The following is a 27,885-nucleotide window of genomic DNA, read 5'->3' as shown; positions in this document are numbered from 1 at the left end:
ATTGTTACAATGTCTGCTGTTGTCAGGTAAAATATTTCCTCTTACTTCATTTATTAAAGATTTCGCCTATCTGTATTTGGAATGTAAGTAGCCACTTTGTATTTGCATCTGCTAGATGGCACTTTTGGTGAAACATTTACCTGCCCGCAATTGCTAATGCGGGTGCCTCAGTCTGATGGTACCGCAGCTCGACATGTAGTGCAGCCCTTAGTGGCCTGCCTTCCATGTTTTCCTATTATAATATTTTGTGACTAAGGCATTATCGCTCTATATTTATTTTATACATGACATGCCAGTGTTAAATGTTTTATTTCTGATGCAGGCACTCTTAGAAGTGGTGGCAGAAACCTAGCTCAAAAAGAGCTCATTTTCACGACTGAGGGCTGTAATTGTTTTAATTTTTTTGTACTTACGTTCATTTTCTCTTGTTGTGGACTGCATTTCTTACATCTAGAGGTAGATTCTTGAAGCTGTAATTTTTTTTACTTAGTGGGTTCCAGTTGATGGAAATAACTGATGAAGTACTTGCTGTTACTATGATTTTGTTATTTAGCCCATTCTTCTATGTCACACTGACTTCACAATCTCGATTTCCATAAAAACACTAATTACATTGTTATTGACAAAATTAAAAACATGTCCTCTTCCATCAGACGCAGGCCCCATTCTACTAAGTAGTAAGTACTAACTCATTCTGCGATACTCACAACAGTCCAAAGAGTTTACGTACTTTCTTGATAAAAGAAGAATCCTCACCAAGCTATATGGTTATTTTCTACGTGAATCTAGAAATAATTTTATTGATTGGCGTTAGACTGTGCATTTTATAACATGTATTCTAAGTACGCCAGATAATTCGTAATTTCAAATAATTTTAAAGAAAAGGTAATTTTATCTGTATAGATTGTAACAAATTAATTTCTTTTTCTACATTTTGCCTGAAATATAATACGTTGTATGCAAAATTATATGAAATTCTTTCAGTGAAACAGCCGTGATAATGAATACCTATACAAAATTTGAGATTAACCCTGGTAATAGCTACTTCTACTAAAAGAAGGCTATGTTAGAAAAGGGTATCCCATTACACATGATAGATTCATTTTTTCTGCTTGGCTAAATCGTTCGGTGTAGGAGGAAATACACACAATTTTTAATGAAAGCCCCAAGAAAGAAATCCAGTGGGAGCGAGGTGGACATACGATTGGTCCTTCATCTACATCTACATCTACATTTATACTCCGCAAGCCACCCAACGGTGTGTGGCGGAGGGCACTTTATGTGCCACTGTCATTACCTCCCTTTCCTGTTCCAGTCGCGTATGGTTCGCGGGAAGAACGATTGTCTGAAAGCCTCCGTGCGCGCTCTAATCTCTCTAATTTTACATTCGTGATCTCCTCGGGAGGTATAAGTAGGGGGAAGCAATATATTCGATACCTCATCCAGAAACGCACCCTCTCGAAACCTGGCGAGCAATCTACACCGCGATGCAGAGCGCCTCTCTTGCAGAGTCTACCACTTGAGTTTATTAAACATCTCCGTAACGCTATCACGGTTACCAAATAACCCTGTGACGAAACGCGCCGCTCTTCTTTGGATCTTCTCTATCTCCTCCGTCAAACCGATCTGGTACGGATCCCACACTGATGAGCAATACTCAAGTATAGGTCGAACGAGTGTTTTGTAAGCCACTTCCTTTGTTGATGGAGTACATTTTCTAAGCACTCTCCCAATGAATCTCAACCTGGTACCCGCCTTACCAACAATTAATTTTATATGATCATTCCACTTCAAATCGTTCCGCACGCATACTCCCAGATATTTTACAGAAGTAACTGCTACCAGTGTTTGTTCCGCTATCATATAATCATACAATAAAGGATCCTTCTTTCTATGTATTCGCAATACATTACATTTGTCTATGTTAAGGGACAGTTGCCACTCCCTGCACCAAGTGCCTATCCACTGCAGATCTTCCTGCATTTCGCTACAATTTTCTAATGCTGCAACTTCTCTGTATACTACAGCATCATCAGCGAAAAGCCGCATGGAACTTCCGACACTATCTACTAGGTCATTTATATATATTGTGAAAAGCAATGGTCGCATAACACTCCCCTGTGGCACGCCAGAGGTTACTTTAACGTCTGTAGACGTCTTTCCATTGATAACAACATGCTGTGTTCTGTTTGCTAAAAACTCTTCAATCCAGCCACACAGCTGGTCTGATATTCCATAGGCTCTTACTTTGTTTATCAGGCGACAATGCGGAACTGTATCGAATGCCTTCCGGAAGTCAAGAAAAATAGCAACTACCTGGGAGCCTGTATCTAATATTTTCTGGGTCTCATGAACAAATAAAGCGAGTTGGGTCTCACACGATCGCTGTTTCCGGAATCCATGTTGATTCCTACATAGTAGATTCTGGGTTTCCAAAAACGACATTATACTCGAGCAAAAAACATGTTCTAAAATTCTACAACAGATCGACGTCAGAGATATAGGTCTATAGTTTTGCGCATCTGCTCGACGACCCTTCTTGAAGACTGGGACTACCTGTGCTCTTTTTCCAATCATTTGGAACCCTCCGTTCCTCTAGAGACTTGCGGTACACGGCTGTTAGAAGGGGGGCAAGTTCTTTCGCGTACTCTGTGTAGAATCGAATTGGTATCCCAACAGGTCCAGTGGACATTCCTCTATTGAGTGATTCCAGTTGCTTTTCTATTCCTTGGACACTTATTTCGATGTCAGCCATTTTTTCGTTTGTGCGAGGATTTAGAGAAGGAACTGCAGTGCGGTCTTCCTCTGTGAAACAGCTTTGGAAAAAGGTGTTTAGTATTTCAGCTTTACGCGTGTCATCCTCTGTTTCAATGCCATCATCATCCCGGAGTGTCTGGATATGCTGTTTCGAACCACTTACTGATTTAACGTAAGACCAGAACTTCCTAGGATTTTCTGTCAAGTCGGTACATAGAATTTTACTTTCGAATTCACTGAACGCTTCACGCATAGCCCTCCTTACGCTAACTTTGACATCGTTTAGCTTCTGTTTGTCTGAGAGGTTTTGGCTGCGTTTAAACTTGGAGTGAAGCTCTCTTTGCTTTCGCAGTAGTTTCCTAACTTTGTTGTTGTACCACGGTGGGTTTTTCCCGTCCCTCACAGTTTTACTCAGCACATTTTACGATTGCCTTGAACTTTTTCCATAAACACTCAACATTGTCAGTGTCGGAACAGAAATTTTCGTTTTGATCTGTTAGGTAGTCTGAAATCTGCCTTCTATTACTCTTGCTAAACAGATAAACCTTCCTCCCTTTTTTTATATTCCTATTAACTTCCATATTCAGGGATGCTGCAACGGCCTTATGATCACTGATTCTCTGTTCTGCACTTAAAGAGTCGAAAAATTCGGGTCTGTTTGTTATCAGTAGGTCCAAGATGTTATCTCCACGAGTTGGTTCTCTGTTTAATTGCTCGAGGTAATTTTCGGATAGTGCACTCAGTATAATGTCACTCGATGCTCTGTCCCTACCACCCGTCCTAAACATCTGAGTGTCCCAGTCTATATCTGGTAAATTGAAATCTCCACCTAAGACTATAACATGCTGAGAAAATTTATGTGAAATGTATTCCAAATTTTCTCTCAGTTGTTCTGCCACTAATGCTGCTGAGTCGGGAGGTCCGTAAAAGGAGCCAATTATTAACCTAGCCAATCCACCAATGTGGGAAGTGATTATCGAGGAAATCTTGAACTTCCATGAGGAAATTAAGTGGTGCTCTGTCTTGCTGATAATAAACCATCCCATCTTGATCATCTTCATTGTTCCGTGGAATTAAAAAGTTTTCAAGCATATCCAGATACACAAGAACAGTGAAACCTTTCTCCATGAAGAAGAACCTGTTTAACTTTCTATGTTACTCAACCCAACATTAAGATTTTTCTGCTCTGCAATATTAAACCTTATAGTAGAAGACTTAACTTTCAGTTTATTAGGGCACAAAACATATCAACCTTGGGGCTGTCACAAACATGTTTAATGGTCGCATGTGGATTTTCACTGCCCCATATTCCGCAGTCGAGGGTGTTCACCATGCCACTGATATGAAATGTTGAGTAATAGCTGTAGGTTATTGTGCCCAGGAGAGTCTCTTTGTCCTCTGCACCATTTCCGCACAGAATTTGTCACGTGCAGACTTATCTGCATCACAAATGTGCTGTGCCATAGTGAATCTGTTTGGTTCAAGTGTAAAATTCTTCCCAGTACCCACCAAACAGTCTTTTGTGGAATGCCAGTTTTGTGAGGCACACGTTGCGTTGGTTTCTGTGGACTGTGGGTAAAGCTCTATCTAACCTGTTCGACATAATCAACAAATGGGTGACCTGGTGATTTATGATGCCACAGTGCCCAACACATTTCAATCCAGTTATTGTGCCATGAGCAAATTGTGGGCCCGCTTGGAGTTTCTTTAGAGTATATGGTGTGAAATGTATGCTGAACAGTTGTTGCAGAGTTTGTTTTATGGAACCAAAACATGCAGCAATTATGTTCGCCACCAATGAAAGTAGCCATTTTAACTGTGCACTACACTGGTGCTCCTGGTGGCAGAATGGTATACTGACACACTATGTGAATCAAACTTGAAGTAGTTGGCTACAAAATGACACATCTACCGATTCTTTAAATCAGCTCAATAAATTTCTACGTCATTCCAAAATTGTAAAGTCCTTTCTGACTCACCCTGTATAAATAATCTATTTTAAAAGACTGTTATAATTAATAAATGACACTAAAAATGGTTAGTGATTGTACACAAAATTAAGTGAATTAATTAGTACAAAAACATAGTTTGATTCCCAAAAACTGTGTTTCTTTAGGACTATGTTACATAAAATGTGCAGTCTTTACTTCTCAACTAGAGAACAGTTCAAAGTTATATTAGAGTTCCCATAAGACACAAACATCTTCATTTTATGAAATGGTATTAATTGCAAATGTATGTGAAGTGGCATTAAGTTTGGTAATGTATTATTTGACTTTCGTTTGAAAATAGTATTAAATTTTTATATACCAATAATTATTTCGACAAGTATAAAGATAATCCAAGAAGTAAAAAATATCAGTCTGCACATATATACCAGCTAAGTCAAACATGACCATATACAGTCACCTAAGTTCTTCAATGCACTGCACTTCAGTATATCTTATAAATATTTGATATACAGCAGTTTCATTAGTTTCTGCAGACATTACGTACTTTATTGCCCTTGTTTTAGCATCATCACAATTGTTTCCTTCGTTAAGCAGCTGTTGTCACTTTCACTTAGTTGTTTCTATGTCTTTGACAGTAGTTCGTAACATTCCTTGCAGTGGGTTCATTTTCTCATATTTCTCATTTTTAATTACAATAACTCCTGCATCACTGAAACTTCAGCTACAAAATCATCATTATATTAGTTTATGCGACACTGAGAGTTGTACATAAGTGGATAGGAAACAGTGGAGGTTATCCTAACAATGGGAAGAAGTACAACCTTTAAAGGGGTAAACTTTTTTCAAAATTCAATGAATAATTTAAAGTCATAACACATTAAAGAAATTTTCATTGAGAATTATTAAAAAAGATCGTGTCATCCTACACATAAAAAAATTCCTAGTATCTATACAGGTATAAAAATGCAGTGTATGCGAGTTAAAATGGGATATTTCAGCAAATAGTCAAATTATATAAACAAGAAATTAAAAATTATACATTGTTATGGTTCAATTTGCTATGACAGCAAAATCAAAATAGTAAAAATTGCAGATTGATAGCACATTGTGAGTATTTCTCACTTTGGTATGTGGCATATATTCATCAACTTCTGATTTTGTTTATAAATAATAGTAATCCTGTAATAATAATACTGATTATGTACAAAGAAGTCAAAATTTACATCCCTGAAATAATACGAGAAGTACTGGTCAGACACTGCAACAAGGGAAGGGCAATACCTCAGAAAGAAAAATAGAAAATCCATTACTGTTGCAGGAATTGGGCAAAAAGTACACTTCAACACAACAAGAAATAAAGAAGAGCGTCAGTGATATGGCAAGAGGTTAAGAACATAAAAGGGATGAACTCAAAAATATAGCTGTGTAGCAACCAGCAGCAACCACCCATCAGTATAATTACACAATCCAGACTGGCAAAATGGGTGATTGTGGTCATGCCCCTGTAGCAGCATAAAAAACCCTATTGCTGAAAAATGGTCCAAAACATTAGTTTGTTTAAAGAGAACGTGTGAAATTGAAAATGTGTATGTGTAAGCACATGTAGAAATACATATGAACATCATGACTTATCATGAACATACAAATAACATGGAGATCAGCAGAGCATTGCATGACTGTATTGAAGATTGATCCAAAAAACATCAAATTGGTATAATAATGGAATCATTGATAAGACTAGTGAACAACAAGAGATTCAGATTAGGAAAATGCAAAAACTGATTTCACTGCTTTTTTTTTAAATACCAGAGAGATACTTTCAGTAGAAAGAGCTAACACTGATAGATTTATAGACTGTGGAAGAAGCTGTGCAACAGCAAACTAACATGGAAACACGTTTCAACAGCTTGAGACCCTATGTCTGCCAAGCACATAACAAATGAACATGCACATTTCCAAGCAAACTTCACATATTATAGATAAAATAATAAAAATGTTGTATGTACAGATCAACACATAAATTTTGTTTCAGTATTTAATTAATTCAAAAATATTCAACTCTTTTGCCAGTGAAGAACCTTTTTCTTTCAACTTCAAATTTTCTTATGAAGTATCTCTGCCTTTCTGCTTATATGGTTTCAAGGAAGTTATGTTTCTAAGCCCAAGAAGTTACCAAGATTTCAGAAAAATAAAACAATATGGTTCTGTGCTTTCTTTTATGCCTGTCATGAAGCAGTTGTCGTTTCTTTGCAGTGCCTGTATACCGCTACAAACTGTTCTAAATTGTGCCATCATGTTAAATGTAAATAATGTAAACACATTGTAAGCTGTGTTGCTTGAGGCTTTCCTGACAGACATGTTGTATATATGGTTCTCGGGTGAAACGTCGGATGTCATAGTGAAAACTCCACAATATTTCATCAGCGCAACTGGCCGACATCTTCAGGTGCGACGAACACACTGCTAAGGCAGGACCAGAGCCCCCTATTTATGCCAGTCTTAGGCAGGAAGTGCGCATGCGTGGAGGCGCCAAATTCGATGGCCAATAGCGACGATATCAACCGATAGCTGGAAGGACAGCAACGCCACCTACAGGATGAAGAATCAAAGACTTCGGCGCACGCGTGGAGGCTGCCGCCGCTGCTCTGCGCTGCCATCAGCCGCCCCAGCGACCTCTGTCGGAAGCTGCAAGCAAAAATGCACGTCCGTGTAGGCACCTTGATTATCCTCCCATTGTCAACAGAATATTTATGTTGCTGGCGAATCGCCATCCGTCTTATGACCAATAGTACTCCTCTCTGCTCGAAGCGACTTCAGTATGGCCAGTGCTGGATCCCAAGCTGTACTAAGCTGAAAGCCTGTGTCTCTGTTTACAAGATTCGTCGAGCTACATATTTCCACTGCTTCCTTAATAACACTGTCCCAGTACGAACTCGTCGATGCGAGAATTTTAGTACGTTGATAATTCATAGAATGGCCTGTACTGAGACTATTTTTTCCTTCACTTAATTTGCATCATTCCCTTCCATATTTTCACACGCATCTCTGAGAGTGAACTGGACTGAGATGTTTTGCCTGTAAACAGTGATATCATTTTTACTGTATTGAAGTATAAAAACCTGTCATACAGTCTGTCTTGCAACTATCACATTATTGCGTAAAAGGAAAATAGCTAGTCATTTGGTTTCCATTACCTTTAAGTACATGCATTTTCTTCCTGAGTGCATATTTATGTTCAAATCAGCATACTAGCTGCAGCAGTACACCATCTTAAAACATTAGATTTATAGATATTTTCAAAATTCCAAATTCTTATGATCAACACCCTCATCAAGCAAATTCTAGAATATATATTGATTCCTCTGCTCTATTAATGTTTTCACGCACTTCTGTCTGTTCTCACATCCTTTGATCTTGGAGAGACATTTCTGTCAGAGAGAGAGAGAGAGAGAGAGAGAGAGAGAGAGAGAGAGAGAGAGAGAGAGAGAGATTAACACTTAAAGGCCTTTTTAATGTGATGGCAGTAAGTCAGTTTGGAAAGCAGCAACTGTCCATATTTGATGAAAATTTTGGTGAAGCAGGCAGAGAAAGCATTTTCTGCACTAAACTTGCCCACTGCCAATGGGGTTTTGAGTGCACAAAGAGCCTCTCCCCGATGTTGTTCAATCTGTATATTGAGCAAGCAGTAAAGGAAACAAAAGAAAAATTCGGAGTAGGTATTAAAATTCATGGAGAAGAAATAAAAACTTTGAGGTTCGCCGATGACATTGTAATTCTGTCAGAGACAGCAAAGGACTTGGAAGAGCAGTTGAATGGAATGGACAGTGTCTTGAAAGGAGGATATAAGATGAACATCAACAAAAGCAAAACAAGGATAATGGAATGTAGTCTAATTAAGTCGGGTGATGCTGAGGGAATTAGATTAGGAAATGAGACACTTAAAGTAGTAAAGGAGTTTTGCTATTTGGGGAGCAAAATAACTGATGATGGTCGAAGTAGAGAGGATATAAAATGTAGGCTGGCAATGGCAAGGAAAGCGTTTCTGAAGAAGAGAAGTTTGTTAACATCCAGTATTGATTTAAGTGTCAGGAAGTCATTTCTGAAAGTATTCGTATGGAGTGTAGCCATGTATGGAAGTGAAACATGGACGATAAATAGTTTGGACAAGAAGAGAATAGAAGCTTTCGAAATGTGGTGCTACAGAAGAATGCTGAAGATTAGATGGGTAGATCACATAACTAATGAGGAGGTATTGAATAGGATTGGGGAGAAGAGAAGTTTGTGGCACAATTTGACCAGAAGAAGGGATCGGTTGGTAGGACATGTTCTGAGGCATCAAGGGATCACCAATTTAGTATTGGAGGGCAGCGTGGAGGGTAAAAATCGTAGAGGGAGACCAAGAGATGAATACACTAAGCAGATTCAGAAGGATGTAGGTTGCAGTAGGTACTGGGAGATGAAAAAGCTTGCACAGGATAGAGTAGCATGGAGAGCTGCATCAAACCAGTCCCAGGACTGAAGACCACAACAACAACAACAAGAGCTTTCCATGGGGAGTTTCACAATGCATCACCAGTTTATGACACCATAGTGAAATAGTACAAAAAAATTCGAGGTTGTTTATGTGAGGCAAAACGTTTGGGCTGAACCAGAAAGGTCTGTGCAAGGTTCGTGATCTTGTGAAGTTCCGTAGTCTGTCTATTGAGCTAGTGCAGAATTGAACATTCTTCAGTTACTAGTGTTTAAAATCCTTCATAAGTAATTAAGAGTGAAATTATATGAACTGCAGTTCCTGCAAGCCATGATGACAAACTGTACTATCTGCATTTATGTAGGGGTATACATAATCATTTTGAAAATGACAACTTTCACAATGGCCTCTCTGTTCAACTTCCATGATTTCTTAGCCCTCACCAACACAGTCCTCCAAAAACCATGTAAATGAGGTATAAACCTCCATGCAGTGCTTCCTCTCCATCTGTAAAATCATCCAGTTCTGCAATTCCATTGCCTTCTAGGTACTACAGCTGCAAGCACAATGTTATCTCAAAAAAATCTCCAACCTGTTCACCTCCTACTCCCACCTTGGACTACCACAATCCACCACCTATACAAGAGCCTCCAAACCTCCCACATATCCCCTCATAGCCAACAAATCATGCCTTGCAGACCTACTACAATTACAGCCTCAGAAACTCCCTCCCACCACCATACGAAATCCAGAACCTAAACAGACCCAAAACACAGTCATGAACCTTTCCTCGAAAATTCTTAGTCTCATGGAAGTATCAATCCGTTTCAACAAGACTGTCAGAAAGTGAGCTTTCGGCCAACAAGGCCTTCATCAGAAATAAACAAAAAACATACCCACTCATGCAGATGCAACCCACACATACACGTCCACAGTCTCTGGCAGCTGAGGCCATACAGCGAGCAGCAGAGCATGTTGGGAGAGACAACTGGGTGGTAGGGGCAAGGAGGAGACTGGTGTGGGGGGATGAAGGATAGCAGGGTATGGGTGGGGGATGGTAAAGTGCTGCTTGTGGGAGGATACTGGGATGAGGTGGAGAGAGAGTGAGCAGCTAGGTGGGGTTGGGAGGATAGACTGAGGGCATGGGATTTTGAGTGGGGGGGGGGGGGGGGAGGGTAGCAGAAAAGGAAAGAAGTAAAGAAAGAGACTGGACGCATTGGTGGAATAGAGGGCTGTGCAGTGCTGGGATGGGAACAAGGAAGAGGTCAAGAAAATTACTAACAAAGATTGAGTCTAGGAGGATTACAGGAACATGTGATATATTGCAGGGCGAGTTTCCACCTGTGCAATTCAGAAAGCTTGTGTTGGTGTGAAGGATTCCGATGGCACTGGCTGTGAAGCAGTCTTTGAAATGAAGAACATTGTGTTGGGTGGCATGCTCAGCAACTGGATGATCCCACTGTTTCTTGGGCACAGTTTTTTGGTGGCCATTTATACATACAGACAGCTTGTTGTTTGTCATGCCTATGTCAGGGTGTATACGCGGACAAAGAAAAAAATTTCCCGGTTAAAAATACCCTTTCTCCCGGGGCGAAAATACACTTTTTCTGTGTTAAGTGACAGTATGCTTTTCCTCGGAACTGTAAAACTTGTCAATCCATTGAATCATTATGGTTCTACACCAGTGCAGAATTTCCCGGCACTTTACAAAACGAAACTTAGGGGGAAAAAAACACGTTTTCGAAAGATCTGTGCGGCAACGTGTAGGCTGCATTTTTGTATGACGAAAGTATAAATTCGAATTCCGCAAAACACCGCATGTTACTTCCCAAAACATTGAAATCGTGATTGCAATGTGCAGCCAGTCATAGCTCATGCCACATGATCTCGCCAGTGGAGTTCATGGCGGATATTCAGAGCAAAGGACACATAATGTAGTCAGCCAATAGTAACATCATTTTTAAGTAGCGCAACCATACAAATAGGAAAAGTTAATTGTTTAAATTAATATACATGATGTTGTTACAAGAAAAGCAAAGCTTTCATATATAATATTGGTCTCCAAGATTAATGAACTGCAAGAGACTCTAAGTTTTCACATATAATGTTGATTTTTTTGTGCATGTTACATTTTAAGATACATGATGCAAATGTGCCAATAAAATTTTTAATAACTACATAAATGTCTGATCATCTGGGTTCGAAATTCTTCTAATAGTCGTCCACAAAGAGTTGGTTTTTAAATGAGAGTCTAACATACTGTCATTTAATGAATTCGTTGTACATTCTCGCACATAGTTCACCTTGCATAAAAGCAAATTTACTTTGAAAGTAACAATTTTCGAACTACCATTCATAATATTTTCCCACGACTGTTAGAAATACGTTCGTTTCAGCAGTTGCCACAGAGCGCCAGATAAAAGGTGCCACCGCGCTTGCGCAGCTACGACGACGCAGGAAGCCCATATGTTCATACACATCAGAGGATACTCCAAGAGCATCGGAATTTCATGAACCATACTAAAATGCATAATTTGACTTAAAGTGCACATTCGTATGTCCAGATTCGGATGTAAATTTTCTTGGAGCACCAGTAATGTATAATCTCATGTTTGGTTCTTTATTATGGCGTAATGCCATACGTGCTAGAAGATGAAAACGTGCACTTGAAATGCAGCGAACAGTTGAAACTAGCCAATGGTGTGGAATTAAACGCTTTGTTTCAAATAAATGACCTGCCTCAGCAGAAAAGATTAATAATAGCCAAATTTCCTTAGCAAACCGACAAAAATAACTTCATTGTTCTGCAAGGTGATTAATGCTTAACTGTCAGAAAGGTGGCAATAAAATAAAATAAAAACTGAAACTAACAACTTAGCCTTCCATAATTATGTGGATGTATTTTAATTCACTTGATAGCTCCCGGCCACAGGAATCTGTTTTGTTTTCATTTGACGTGAGACCAATAAACAGAGATGAACCAGCAAAATCACTAAACGTAAATACGGGTCAAGTGGAGACTGCCCACATCCGCACTACAATGTAGACTACTCTGTGTATCAGTTGCAGATCTATGATATTTCCGAACCGGGGCAATACTAGATAGTGCCCCCCCCCCCTCCCCCCTCCCCTCACCCTCTCCAGCGTTTGAGGTATAACGCCAAAAATTAAATCGACTTTTCAAAAAATGTTCATTTTGTAGTGCACATCTTTCTGAAGAGTCTGATACATAAATCATGTGTTAGGAACTGTAAGACATGATACTTGGTCTTAAGTGTGCCAAAGTGCAGTGCCATGCATCTTCACACAGCATTTCATCACTGTACTTCGCTCTGTCGAATTCAAATGGGATGCCATCAAACTATATTCAGGACAGTAGAAATTAAAATGTCTTGTGGTGCCTCTCCCACACCCAGTCGGCCATTTTGACATCTTGTTAAAAAAAAAAAAAAAAAAAAAAAGAGAGAGAGAGAGAGAGAGAGAGAGAACTCTTCAGAAAATCTGCACCCTTTATTGCCTATTAGCTAATAACTTGCTGTTATGCGTGACATAAAATTAAACATAGGATACATAAAACCACTAAAGACCAGACACAAGCAAGACAGTACACATTTCTTCAATCCTTAAGTCATGATAAAACAAAATAAGCCCGTCTAATATTGTAGAAGTTGTAATACACACCAAATAAATGAGACTGTTTTGGAACAAATGGTCATTTTTATGACACGACAGAATATAATTCACGAAGTACGAATATCAAAGGCCTATTACGCATACTACAAGCAAAAAGCTTTATGTTGGGAAATAGTTTCACATTTCATTCATACGCTCCAGCTTCTCAAGCATGAGATTGAAAAGTAGTAGTACAAAAATTTTATATAAATTTGGAAACGTCATATTCGTCCATAATTTGTGTGATGTCCCCGTTTCTTCTCCTTCCTCGTTCTAACAATCAATCTTGTCATCATTAATTCTGTAACTGTTCTTGCCAGTGTCACAACTTATTCTTTGATTAACTTCACTAATCCTGCCACAATCACCAGTTTAATTGTCCAGCATTTATTCTCCGTTTAGGCGTTATTACGTGTTTGTACAATGCTTTTTCCGCGATACTCCCAGAATAGGACTTAAGTGCCTACTAGCTGGGGATTGTACAACTGGCCCTTACTAGTGTAGCTTTCTGTCTAAATTTCATTTTCTTGAATATGCCGACATGATAACACGTAATCTCTCTTACCTGTTCTTCCTGTTAGTCGTTTATTTTCCACTCTGGTAGTTTGAATCTATGGCTTTCGCTAGTAATTATAACAACGCCAATCATTCCAGATCCAGTCAACCACAAAAACAGCGATTGGCATTCACCCATTCAGCATTATTCCGCTCAGCTCGTATAGCCCCGTCACCTTTTGGCTGCAGAAAAGTTTATTTCTAGATGCGACGGGGATTGCTCTGGCAGAGACATCACATACACTGTGCGTGCATTCAAAAATCAACTTAGAATGTGTTCAAAAATTGTCCAAAATCTAACAGGGATGTGTTTCAAAACCATATGAATAAACAATAGACCAAAGTGCGCTGGATGCTAGGCGCTTTGTGAAACAAATTTTTTTTCCCCCTCAAGAATATGAATTTGGCCCCCTCCTCCTGGAATTGCCACCCGGGGCAGATACCCCGGTTTTTCCTCCGCCGCTTAGATCCAAGCCTGTTACGCAAATGTGAAGCTGGTAGCTTCGGCTTGCCAGTAAAATTTTTACGGGTAGCATCTAGCGGCTTGCTACTATTGCTTATACAGCTAACAAAAAAATGGTTCAAATGGCTCTGAGCACTATGGGACTTAACATCTTAGATCATCAGTCCCCTAGAACTTAGAACTACTTAAACCTAACTAGCCTAAGGACATCACACACATCCATGCCCGAGGCAGGATTCGAACCTGCGACCGTAGCAGTCCCACGGTTCCGGACTGCAGTGCCTAGAACCGCACGGCCACTGCGGCCGGCATACAGCTAACAGCCACATTTATGTAGCCAGAAGCAGGAGAAGGTACTACACATATGCGACTCAACTGTGCATGCGCATGAGCCCTCTCACAGCTGCTCAAACGAATATAATGTAAATGGTTGTAAAGTCACGTTCATCGCAGGCAATTTATTGTTCAGAAGTATTGCTGCTGGCAGACGCTTGTAAGAGCACTGTTTTTTCGTTTTCGTATATGGCGTGTTTCGTTTGCAACATAAGTTTTATTTTCGTATTTGTTCTTTAGTTCATGTTTTATTGCTGCAGTATTATTCTGCGGTACTGGTACAGTAATATTCTTTGTTAGAATATTGGTTCTTAACAGTCAAACATTACAAAAATCTAACTGAAAACTAAAACAATGAAAAATTCCCGGGTTTTTCCCGGTTTTCTCACGGACGAAAAAAATACCCGCATTGTTCATGAATCTCAATGTTGTCTCGGGTCGTATAGACCCTGTTATGTAGAATGCAGCACAGTTATTGCAGCTTAGCTTGTATATCACATGACTGGTTTCAAATGTAGCCCTGTCCTTGATGGGATAGGTGATAGTTCTGACCAGACTGGAGTAGGTTGTGGTGGTGGTGGTGGTGGTTGTGGGAGAATGTATGGGACAGGCCTTGTATCTACGTCTGTTACAGGGATGTGAGCCATGAGGCAAGGTGTTGGGAGCAAGGGTCGTGTAGGGATGAATGAGAATATTGTGTAGGTTTAGTGGGCAATGGAATACCACTGTGGGAGGAGTGGGAAGGGTAGTGGGTAGGACATTTCTCATTTTAAGGCTCGATGAGAGGTAGTCAAAACTCCCGCAACCAGCACTTTACTATTCCCCACCCCTATCCGCAACTCAGCATCTTTGCTATATGGTGAGTAGCAACTATCCTTTCCATAATATTGTTCCATTCCATCCTGGGTTTTCTATTGTTTTTATCAATAAAAAAGATGCACATGGCACACAATCTGTCCATGGTGCCAAGAAAAAATATACTATGCAGCTTCTAAAACAAAGACTGTCCTACTTCAGCTCAAATCAACTACCTCACTTGAGAGCAAAACAAAGGCAGACTAACTTTTGGTGCATATTACAACAAAATATTACAGCTTGTAGTTCTAGATTGTTCCAGACCCAGTTACTGATCAAAATAACTTTTGTATATATTTTTTTGCATACATGAGTGAAAAGTTACAAAGAAAACACAACTCTTGAGGTTAACAAAATTTGTAGAAATAAAAATTATTTATGGGGTATGCCACACAGCCAAAATAAAATAGATTTCTTATTTTTTTCACATGCATGGTTTTTATGGAAAATAGAATTTGTTTTGAAAAATTAGGGAAGTTCCCAGTTTTTTCGCCAGTAGAATGTTACAAGAAAATCTCATAACCAAAATACTGAAATGGGTAAAATACAGAGTTTTTCGAAAAGAAAATATGTGTTGCAAAGTATTATGATGTCAACACTACTGGTTGGTTATTAGAGGAATGAATACATTGTCTAGTTTATATTAATTGCTGCTAGATATTGACTGTATTCTGTTTTCTTGGTTACTGTCACATGTTGTAAAATTGCTATTCTGCAGCAGAAATAATTTTGTGTTCTCGAGTTTGCGAACCATAAGTCTGTGCTTACAGGGCAGAGACATTTCAGGTTGAGGTACCAAACTGATCCTCCAGATGGATGGAACATTCACAGATGGTATCAACAGTTTGTAGGCACAGGATGTGTATGTTAAGGAAAAAGTCCTGGTTGCCCTAGTGTTTCCGATGGAAATGTCACACATATTCAGACCGCTTTCCAACGTAGTCCTACAAATCAACTCATCATGCCAGTCAGGTGTTACAGCTGCCACAATAACAATTTGGCAAGTTTTGTGACGTGGTTGATTAAGAACCCAACCAAGTTACTGCTGTTACATGCTCCATGTCCTGATGACAAATGCAAATATGTGTCATTTTCTGACAAGCTTCAGAATGCTGTTGACAATGACAATACGTTCACACAGCACATCATGTTCAGTGATAAAGTGACTTTCCACCTACAAGGAAACGTAAACAAGCACAATTTTCGTATTTGGGGGCCACATGCACTTGCTAAACATATTCAAGATTCACCCAGAGTCAGTTGTTTTGCACAGTATTCCATTCTTCTTTGACAGAAACACAGTTAATGGTCAGTAGTATCTTGCTATATTACAAAACTTTCTGTTTCTCTGGCTGAACCACGACAACTTTATTTTTCAACGAGACAGGACAATCCCTCACTAGAGTTGCCAAGTGCAGGCGTATCTGAATGAAACTCTACTACCGAGCCCTTGGATTGGTTGTCAAACATCTGTTGACTTAGCACTTCTTAGATGGCCTCCATAGACACCAGATTTGACACTCTGTGACTTCTTCCTGTGGGGTTTCATTCAGGACATTGTTTATGCACCAACACTACCACAGAACCTAGAAGAGTTGAAGAACTGGATCTGTACTCTTGTAACATCAGTAATGATGGGCATGCTTATCTGAATATTTGAAGAATTCAAGTATCAATGTGGTATTGTTCATGCCGTTGGTGGAAGACTTATTGAAAACCTGTAATCTAAACTTGAGAGATTCATAAATGCATGTCCCAAGTTTCATAGTTGTATGTGTTATAGTTTAATAAATATATACATTTGAAATATGTATATTCTTTTTGAAGCACCCTGTATATGCTAATTATGGCCAAAGGAAACAAACAGTACTTATAGAATGATTAACTTCTTTCAAATCAGAGGTAAAGATGGAATTCCAAAGTATTACAGGAAATCTTTGATAACAGTGAGATTTGAATAAATACAGGGTGAGTCACCTAATGTTACCGCTGGATATATTTCGTAAACCACATCAAATACTGACGAACCGATTCCACAGACCGAACGTGAGGAGAGGGGCTAGTGTAATTGTTTAATACAAACCATACAAAAATGCACGGAAGTATGTTTTTTAACACAAACCTACGTTTTTTTTAAATGGAACCATGTTAGTTTTGTTAGCACATCTGAACATATAAACAAATATGTAATCAGTGCCGCTTGTTGCATTGTAAAATGTTAATTACATCCGGAGATATTGTAACCTAAAGTTGACGCTTGAAACCTCCGACGTTCAGTTGCGTGTTGTAACAAACATGGGCCACGGTCGGTGAGCAGCATCTGCATGGACATGTTTACGATGAGGACTGTGTTTACGAGTGTGGCTGTAGTGCACTGTTGTGGTTTGGTCTAGCTGTCGCAGTGTCCGCATGTAGCGCTTGCTGGTATTGTTGTTCTGCATTCGTCTCCGCACGCAGACCAACTGTAGTACACTGTGTTACCAGACATCTGTGATAGTGTAGTGTTGTAGGAACTGTGACCATGGTGTATTCGAACTCTGAAAAGGCGGAGATGATACTCATCTATGGCGAGTGTCGACGAAATGCAGCTGAAGCCTGCAGGGTGTATGCAGAACGGTACCAGGACAGAGAGCATCCAACATGCCACACATTGCAAAACATCTACCGCCAACTGTATGCAACAGGTATGGTCGTAGCATGCAAACGGGTCCGTAACAGGCCCATCACAGGAGAAGCGGGTGAAGTTGGTGTGTTAGCTGCTGTTGCCATGAACCCACACATGAGTACACGGGACATTGCGAGAGCCGGTGGACTGAGTCAAAGTAGTGTCATGCGCATACTGCATCGTCACCGCTTTCACCCGTTTCATGTGTTGCTACATCAGCAATTACATGGTGATGATTTTAATCATCGAGTGCAATTCTGTCAATGGGCATTAACAGAGAATGCGTTGCAGTTCTACCTGTTTACCGATGAAGTGGGTTTCACAAACCACGGGGCAGTGAATCTACGGAACATGCATTACTGGTCTGTGGACAGTCCTCGCTGGCTGAGACAGGTAGAGCGACAGCGACCGTGCACTGTAAATGTATGGTGCGGAATCATTGGCGACCACCTCATTGATCCTCACTTCATTGCAGGGGCCCAAACAGCTGCAACATACATCGCATTTCTACAGAATGATCTGCCAACGTTGCTCGAAAATATCCCACTGGAAGCGCGTCGACGTATGTGGTATCAGCATGATGGTGCACCTGCACATTCTGCAATTAACACTAGGCTGACCCTTGACGGGATGTTCGACGGGCGTTTCATAGGACGTGGAGGATGCATAAGTTGGCCAGCCCGTTCTCCTGATCTTACACCTCTGGACTTCTTTCTGTGGGGTACATTAAAGGAGAATGTGTACCGTGATGTGCCTACAACCCCATAGGATATGAAACAACGTATTGTGGCAGCCTGCGGCGACATTACACCAGATGTACTGCAGCGTGTACGACATTCATTACGCCAGAGATTGCAATTGTGCGCAGCAAATGATGGCCACCACATTGAACATCTATTGGCCTGACATGCCGGGACACACTCTATTCCACTCCATAATTGAAAACGGAAACAACGTGTGTACGTGTATGTCAACCCTCATGGTAATGTACATGTGCGTCAGTGAGAAAGACCAATAAAAAGGTGTTAGCATGTGGATGTAATGTGCTGTTCCAGTCTCTTCTGTACCTAAGGCCCATCACCGTTCCCTTTGGTTCCCTACGTAATTCGGTGCTCTCCGATACACATGATTGAACAGCGGAGGAGTGGTACTCAAGCGTCAACTTTAGGTTACAATATTTCCGGATGTAATTAACATTTTACAATGCAACAAACGGCACTGATTACGTATTTGCTTATATGTTCAGATGTGCTAACAAAACTAACAGGGTTCCGTTTAAAAAAACCTATGTTTGTGTTAAAAAACATACTTCCGTGCATTTTTTTATGGTTTGTATTAACCAATTACACTAGCCCCTCTCCTCACATTTGGTCTGTGGAATCGATTCATCAGTATTTGATGTGGTTTACGAAATATATCCAGCGGTAATGTTAGGTGACTCACCCTGTATATCCGTAGAATACAATAGGCTTAAAAAAAAAAAAAAAAAAAATAATAATAATAATAATAATAATAATAATGTTAGATATAGAAGAAAAATTTCAGTTGACATATATAGAATACAAAGACACAAATACAGACATTAGACCATTCTTGCATAGGCCACCAAATAACCCACATGTCGAAACAACAATAACAACTATCAACACAATCATACACAACAAAATAAATGAAAACACAACTATGGAAGAGTTACAACTACTGGTTTATGTAGGAGCACTCACTACACTAAATATACACACTAGGCAGAGATCAGAACCAACCAACACACAGAAGAAACCCACAAAACCAGCATGGCAACACAAGCTACAGATCAGAATAGAAAAACTGAGAAAATACATCGGACAGCTAACCCAATTTATAAGAAATGAAATATCAGACAAAAAACGAAAAAGGTTAGGTAAAATCTCACAATAAGAAGCAATAGAGCAATTAGATGAAAAGAAGCAGAAATTATAAGCATTGACCAAACGACTTAGAAGATACAAAAAAAGTGAAAATAGAAGGAAACAAAACCAAACATTCAACACAAACCAAAAGAAATTTTACCAAACAATAGATAACACACACATTAAAATAGACAATCCACCAAACATAACAGACATGGAACACCTCTGGAGCAACATATGGTCAAACCCGGTACAACATAACAGGCATGCACGGTGGATACAAGCAGAAACAGACTCATACAAGATGATACCACAAATGCCTGAAGTGATAATTTTGCAACATGAAGTCACCCAAGCAATTAATTCTACGCACAATTGGAAAGCCCCTGGAAATGATAAAATAGCAAATTTCTGGCTAAAGAAGTTCACCTCAACACATTCACATCTAACTAAATTATTTAACAGTTACATTGCAGACCCATACACATTCCCTGATACACTTACACATGGAATAACTTATCTGAAACCTAAAGATCAAGCAGACACAGCAAACCCAGCTAAATATCGCCCCATAACATGCCTACCAACAATATACAAAATATTAACTTCAGTCATTACACAGAAATTAATAACACATACAACACAGAACAAAATTATAAATGAAGAACAAAAAGGCTGTTGCAAAGGAGCACGAGGATGTAAAAAGCAACTGATAATAGATACAGAGGTGACATATCAAGCTAAAACTAAACAAAGGTCGCTACACTATGCATACATTGATTACCAAAAAGCTTTTGATAGTGTACCCCACTCATGGTTACTACAGGTATTGGAAATATACAAAGTAGATCCTAAATTGATACAGTTCCTAAACATAGTAATGAAAAACTGGAAAACCACACTTAGTATCCAAACAAATTCAGATAATATCACATCACAGCCAATACAGATTAAGCGTGGAATATACCAAGGAGACTCATTAAGTCCTTTCTGGTTCTGCCTTGCTCTGAACCCACTATCCAACATGCTAAATAATACAAATTATGGATATAATATTGCTGGAACATACCGACACAAAATCACACATTTGCTATACATGGATGATCTAAAACTACTGGCAGCAACCAATCAACAACTCAACCAATTACTAAAGATAACAGAAGTATTCAGCAATGATATAAATATGGCTTTTGGAACAGACAAATGTAAGAAAAATAGCATAGTCAAGGGAAAACACACTAAACAAGAAGATTACATATTGGATAACCACAGCAACTGCATAGAAGCGATCGAAAAAACAGACGCCTATAAATATCTAGGATACAGACAAAAAATAGGAATAGATAATACAAATATTAAAGAAGAACTAAAAGAAAAATATAGACAAAGACTAACAAAAATACTGAAAACAGAATTGACAGCAAGAAACAAGACAAAAGCTATAAATACTTATGCTATACCAATATTGACCTACTCATTTGGAGTAGTGAAATGGAGTAACACAGACCTAGAAGCACTCAATACACTTACACGATCACAATGCCACAAATATAGAATACATCACATACATTCAGCAACAGAAAGATTCACATTAAGCAGAAAGGAAGGAGGAAGGGGATTTATCGACATACAAAACCTACATTATGGACAGGTAGACAATTTAAGAAAATTCTTTCTAGAACGAGTAGAAAATAGCAAAATACACAAAGCAATCACTCATATAAATACATTGGCTATACCACTGCAATTTCATAACCACTTCTACAACCCTTTAGATCACATAACAACAACAGATACGAAGAAAGTAAATTGGAAAAAGAAAACACTACATGGCAAGCAGCCGTATCATCTAACACAGCCACACATCGATCAAGACGCATCCAACACATGGCTAAGAAAAGGCAATATATACAGTGAGACGGAAGGATTCATGATTGCAATACAGGATCAAACAATAAACACCAGATATTACAGCAAAATAGATAACACACACATTAAAATAGACAATCCACCAAACATAACAGACATGGAACACCTCTGGAGCAACATATGGTCAAACCCGGTACAACATAACAGGCATGCACGGTGGATACAAGCAGAAACAGACTCATACAAGATGATACCACAAATGCCTGAAGTGATAATTTTGCAACATGAAGTCACCCGAGCAATTAATTCTACGCACAATTGGAAAGCCCCTGGAAATGATAAAATAGCAAATTTCTGGCTAAAGAAGTTCACCTCAACACATTCACATCTAACTAAATTATTTAACAGTTACATTGCAGACCCATACACATTCCCTGATACACTTACACATGGAATAACTTATCTGAAACCTAAAGATCAAGCAGACACAGCAAACCCAGCTAAATATCGCCCCATAACATGCCTACCAACAATATACAAAATATTAACTTCAGTCATTACACAGAAATTAATAACACATACAACACAGAACAAAATTATAAATGAAGAACAAAAAGGCTGTTGCAAAGGAGCACGAGGATGTAAAAAGCAACTGATAATAGATACAGAGGTGACATATCAAGCTAAAACTAAACAAAGGTCGCTACACTATGCATACATTGATTACCAAAAAGCTTTTGATAGTGTACCCCACTCATGGTTACTACAGGTATTGGAAATATACAAAGTAGATCCTAAATTGATACAGTTCCTAAACATAGTAATGAAAAACTGGAAAACCACACTTAGTATCCAAACAAATTCAGATAATATCACATCACAGCCAATACAGATTAAGCGTGGAATATACCAAGGAGACTCATTAAGTCCTTTCTGGTTCTGCCTTGCTCTGAACCCACTATCCAACATGCTAAATAATACAAATTATGGATATAATATTGCTGGAACATACCCACACAAAATCACACATTTGCTATACATGGATGATCTAAAACTACTGGCAGCAACCAATCAACAACTCAATCAATTACTAAAGATAACAGAAGTATTCAGCAATGATATAAATATGGCTTTTGGAACAGACAAATGTAAGAAAAATAGCATAGTCAAGGGAAAACACACTAAACAAGAAGATTACATATTGGATAACCACAGCAACTGCATAGAAGCGATCGAAAAAACAGACGCCTATAAATATCTAGGATACAGACAAAAAATAGGAATAGATAATACAAATATTAAAGAAGAACTAAAAGAAAAATATAGACAAAGACTAACAAAAATACTGAAAACAGAATTGACAGCAAGAAACAAGACAAAAGCTATAAATACTTATGCTATACCAATATTGACCTACTCATTTGGAGTAGTGAAATGGAGTAACACGGACCTAGAAGCACTCAATACACTTACACGATCACAATGCCACAAATATAGAATACATCACATACATTCAGCAACAGAAAGATTCACATTAAGCAGAAAGGAAGGAGGAAGGGGATTTATCGACATAAAAAACCTACATTATGGACAGGTAGACAATTTAAGAAAATTCTTTCTAGAACGAGTAGAAAATAGCAAAATACACAAAGCAATCACTCATATAAATACATCGGCTATACCACTGCAATTTCATAACCACTTCTACAACCCTTTAGATCACATAACATCAACAGATACGAAGAAAGTAAATTGGAAAAAGAAAACACTACATGGCAAGCAGCCGTATCATCTAACACAGCCACACATCGATCAAGACGCATCCAACACATGGCTAAGAAAAGGCAATATATACAGTGAGACGGAAGGATTCATGATTGCAATACAGGATCAAACAATAAACACCAGATATTACAGCAAGTATATTATTAAAGATCCCAATACCACAACAGATAGATGCCGACTTTGCAAACAACAAATAGAAACAGTAGATCACATCACAAGTGGATGTACAATACTAGTAAATACAGAATACCCCAGAAGACATGACAATGTAGCAAAAATAATACATCAACAACTTGCCATAAAACATAAACTAATAAAACAACACGTTCCCACATACAAGTATGCACCACAAAATGTACTGGAGAATGAGGAATACAAATTATACTGGAACAGAACCATTATAACAGATAAAACAACACCACATAACAAACCTGACATCATACTCACCAATAAAAAGAAGAAATTAACACAACTAATCGAAATATCCATACCCAATACAACAAATATACAGAAGAAAACAGGAGAAAAAATTGAAAAATACATCCAACTGGCTGAGAAAGTCAAGGACATGAGGCATCAGGATAAAGTTGACATTATACCAATTATACTATCAACTACAGGAGTCATACCATACAATATCCACCAGTACAGCAGCGCAATACAGCTACATCCAAACGTATATATACAACTACAGAAATCCGCAATTATTGATACATGTTCAATAACCCGAAAGTTCCTAAATACAATGTAACATATACCGTACAGTTAAAAGGAAGTCACACTCGATGAAGGTCCGCGTCACTTTCCATTTTTAACCAGACCTAAGGTCTGAGAAAAATAGAAATAATAATAATAATTTGCACTGAAGACGTGTAGGATTGTGTGAACCTATGGAACTTGAGGTCTTTACATGAAAATTAAGTATCCCATATATTTAAAAAAAATCATGTTACTGTGAAATGTCTTGCATAATTTACATAGTTCTGAGAGTTACATGAAAAGGAAAATATCGGAGAAAGTTTTGGCAATTCTGGCTGTAGTATAAATGGACTGTTTTTTTAAAAAAAAAAAAAAAAAAAAAAAAAAAAAAAAAAAAAAAAAAAACTTCAACTATTACGTTTCATTTCTGCTCAAAGACCATGTGATTTGTACATATTTACTTTTCATACATGACAATATGAATGGAATATGGAATTACAAAACATGAAAAAAGGTTTTCTTATTCATGTTTTTATTCACTGTAGTCACATCTAATGCATTGGCCTTTTTTTACATTTGACACATACAACATTTTAAATTGTCTTCATTAGGACCTTTCCCATTAGTCCCTATTTTTCCGGTAATCTCAAACACAACTTCTGAAAATATTTTAACAAACATTAGTCTGGAAGACTGGCATGTTTTTCTGTGAAAAACAAAAGTGTTCATGCATGTAAGAAAGTGTGGATTCCAGAAAATGTTACATCTGAATGTAATCAAATGGCAAAAATAAAAATTCTTTTACCTAGCACAAACATAAGTTTTACTCACAGCATGGAAACCCATTTATTTTCAACTGATAAATATTTACCAATTAAAAAAAAAGACAGACAAATTATCATCACTAATATCTTATATTCATGTCAAAATATGATTTGAACAAACAAGCTGCAAATTGGTCTATCCACATTCTTCATCTCTATAAAAGACTTTAACTCAACAATAAATACACTATGAATTATTGATTTCGTGACTGAAGTGGCTACTGTTATGGCTCCCTACTTTGCCTACTTTCATTCAATAATGTCTTATGCTATTATATTCTAGGGGAACCAACATCTCGCAAAAAAATAAAATAAAGTAAAATAAAATATTATTCACTGCTCAGAAAATCCATAAGAATAATAAATGATACCCATGATAAACACTCTTGCAGGAACTTTTTTCAAAAGATGGGGATCCTTATTGCTTCTCACAGTGTATTTTTTCCTTGTTGTCTGTAAAAACTTTTCTCTACACACAGACAACAGTGAATTTCATGACTACAACACAAGAACCAAATATAGTCTACACACTGCTTTGAAAAGTCTAAATCTGGTGCAAAAAGGAGCTTATCACTCCAGCATTGAGCTGTTTAATCCACTCGCACCTCATATCAAATGCTTGCATAAACAATTACCAAAATTCAAGCAAATTCTGAAAGAGTACCCAATAGAGAAATCTTTTTATATAGTTGCTGAATTTATGAGAGACAATGAATACCATCACTAAATTTACAATTGTTTTACAAATACTTTTCATCTCACTGTCATAGATATATAATAATTTGTTTTTCTGTATTCATGCATGTGTGGCATCAACAAGTGCAAACAACATATTTTCGCCATCACAAGATCTTTGACAAACATAATGGCCCGTGCCATCTTGCTTATTCAGTTCTCTGTATGACTTGCTGTAATGTGAATGTTTGTACTGGACAATATGAAATATATCCAGTCTTACAGTATTAAGTGTGTTTTCCTTAGGCTACAACCAAACTGAATTCCCACAGTGGTGACCCCGGGTAAGAATTCACGTGCCATTTCCTTGTAGTGCAACTATTTTCATGCCTACTGCACCGGCTTTGTTTATGCCATCATTCGTTCCACTTGGGCATGTGTCCTGCAGCGCAACATATGGTTATCAAGGCTCCTGCACCTACAACGGGACATTGCGTTGCTTCACCACCACCGCCTGGATTCTACAACACGTTTCCTGCAGTTTTGTCACCTCAATATGTTCACCTCTCGACAGTGGAACATGTGACTGCAGGCTCAGACTTTGCCTCTCCAGTGAGTGTGCATCGACACATGCATTTTGAAAACGGTAACGGTAACGAGATGAGCAGAGTTCTTGCATTTCATCATGCTAATGTGAATTCTACATTTTGTGCACAAACTATGCATCAGATGCTGGCCACCTGAGCGACTGTTAAAACAGTGCTATGTGCGACCTCGCCTTTGTTAGGACAGACCACCTGTACTGATACTGCTCCCATGACACCCGAGTGCTTTACCACTTCATCAGTTTACAAAGTGGACAATGCCCAGTGTATATCACAAACATTTGCAAGTACATTTTAGCCCCCAGTGACCGTTCAGCCCCTCTGTTCACATCAGGTGGGGGCCCGTAAAGTGCACTATGTGCCGCATAATGATACTAACTGTGCTCAGAATGAGATTTTCACTCTGCAGGGCAGTGTGCGCTGATATGAAACTTCCTGGCGGATTAAAACTGTGTGCCGGACCAAGACTTGAACTCAGGACCTTTGCCTTTTGCGGGCAAGTGCTCTACCATCTGAGCTACCCAAGCACGACTCACGCCCCGTCCTCACAGCTTTACTTCTGCCAGTACCTCATCTCCTACTTTCCAAACTTTACAGAAGCTCTCCTGCGAAAGGCAAAGGTCCCAAGTTCGAGTCTCGGTCCAGCACACAGTTTTAATCTACCAGGAAGTTTCATACTAACTGTGGTTTCTGCACCTCCAAACATGTCCCAGGTCGTCATGTCGACAGCCTGATGGGAACATTTAACTGTGCTGCTCCACGCACATCTTCTCTTCCATCCCCCGTCACCACCGCAAGTAAACTTTCAGGGGGTTTCAGCAGCAACTGTTCACCTGCTCACTTTTCACATGGTCTTCCGCAACAGACTTCCATGCCACGAACGTTGAATCAGGCAGTTCTACAGCATCATTTCCTAGTTCTTCGGAGCCCTTCCATTCCCCCACCCCCCACCCCCCAACAGACTGCTTGCTCACACCCTACGCAGTGCCATCTGCACCGACCATGTTGGTCCAGCATCCACGTCCTATGATTGATATGAGGGACTCAGATACAGAAATAGCTGTGCCCTTGTCACCAACACAAGGCCACTTACCAACCCTGCCCCTACTATCAGAGGACAAACCAACAATGTGGTTTGCATTGGTGGAGAATTTTTTCGAACTTTACTGCGTCACCTATGACAATTCAAAATTCCTGTTCCTCATAACCCATCTGCACAGGCACACAGACTTGATCTATGACCTACTTCTGATGCCGCCACTAACTTCAAAGTACAATTTCACAAAACAGAGTATCACCGAGCATCTCTCGTGTTCCCCACAAGACGTTACTCTGTAAATACTGTATGAGGAACATCTCGGTGACCGCAGCCCATCCCAGCTTTGGTGCCGGCTACGCCTCCTGGTCAGCAAGCAGATGACGCTAGAAGAAACCCTGGGTCGGTGTGGTTATCAAAACTGCCTACAGACCTCCAGGTTCATCTCCTCCACCACGCCCCGGAACCCATTGGTTTACGTGTGTGGATGTCTGATCAGGTCTACTCGCTCAGACACCAGTGCCCGTCAGCAGGAGCTCATGCAACAGGTTGGCACTCCTGCACCAATAGTTCACTTGGCTGCTGGCAGGGGCAGGCCGCACTCCACATCCTCAGACTGCTGTGCCACCTGGCACCCAGTGCGCGCACTCTCCACCCACCAAGCCGCTGCATATCACGCCCAAGCCAGACACACCATCGTACGAAGTACGAACCCGAACTGATTGCTAACAGATCGAGGATGATCAGCCGCCACCTCTCCCAATGTCCCTCACTGTTGGT

The 27,885-nt window shown here is 39.2% G+C and overlaps 2 protein-coding genes across 3 annotated transcripts in view; both read left to right on the top strand.

The window, feature by feature from the left end:
- Positions 1-24,231, top strand: part of LOC126477545 (uncharacterized) — a 203,691-nt gene extending 179,460 nt beyond the window's left edge. Inside the window, exon 2 of the mRNA XM_050103625.1 lies at positions 23,076-24,231. Within this exon, the coding sequence (XP_049959582.1) occupies positions 23,355-24,017 (663 nt within the window). The 5' untranslated portion in view covers positions 23,076-23,354 and the 3' untranslated portion in view covers positions 24,018-24,231. The remainder of the gene's footprint in view (positions 1-23,075) is intronic.
- Positions 1-27,885, top strand: part of LOC126477561 (uncharacterized) — a 59,420-nt gene that overhangs the window by 14,722 nt on the left and 16,813 nt on the right. The gene's annotated exons all lie outside the window — the stretch shown is intronic.

The sequence above is a fragment of the Schistocerca serialis genome, chromosome 1, assembly GCF_023864345.2.
Source record: "Schistocerca serialis cubense isolate TAMUIC-IGC-003099 chromosome 1, iqSchSeri2.2, whole genome shotgun sequence".
NCBI lineage: Eukaryota > Metazoa > Arthropoda > Insecta > Orthoptera > Acrididae > Schistocerca > Schistocerca serialis.
The sequence above is the reverse complement of the archived record's forward strand: the minus strand, read 5'-3'. Positions and strand labels throughout refer to the sequence as shown.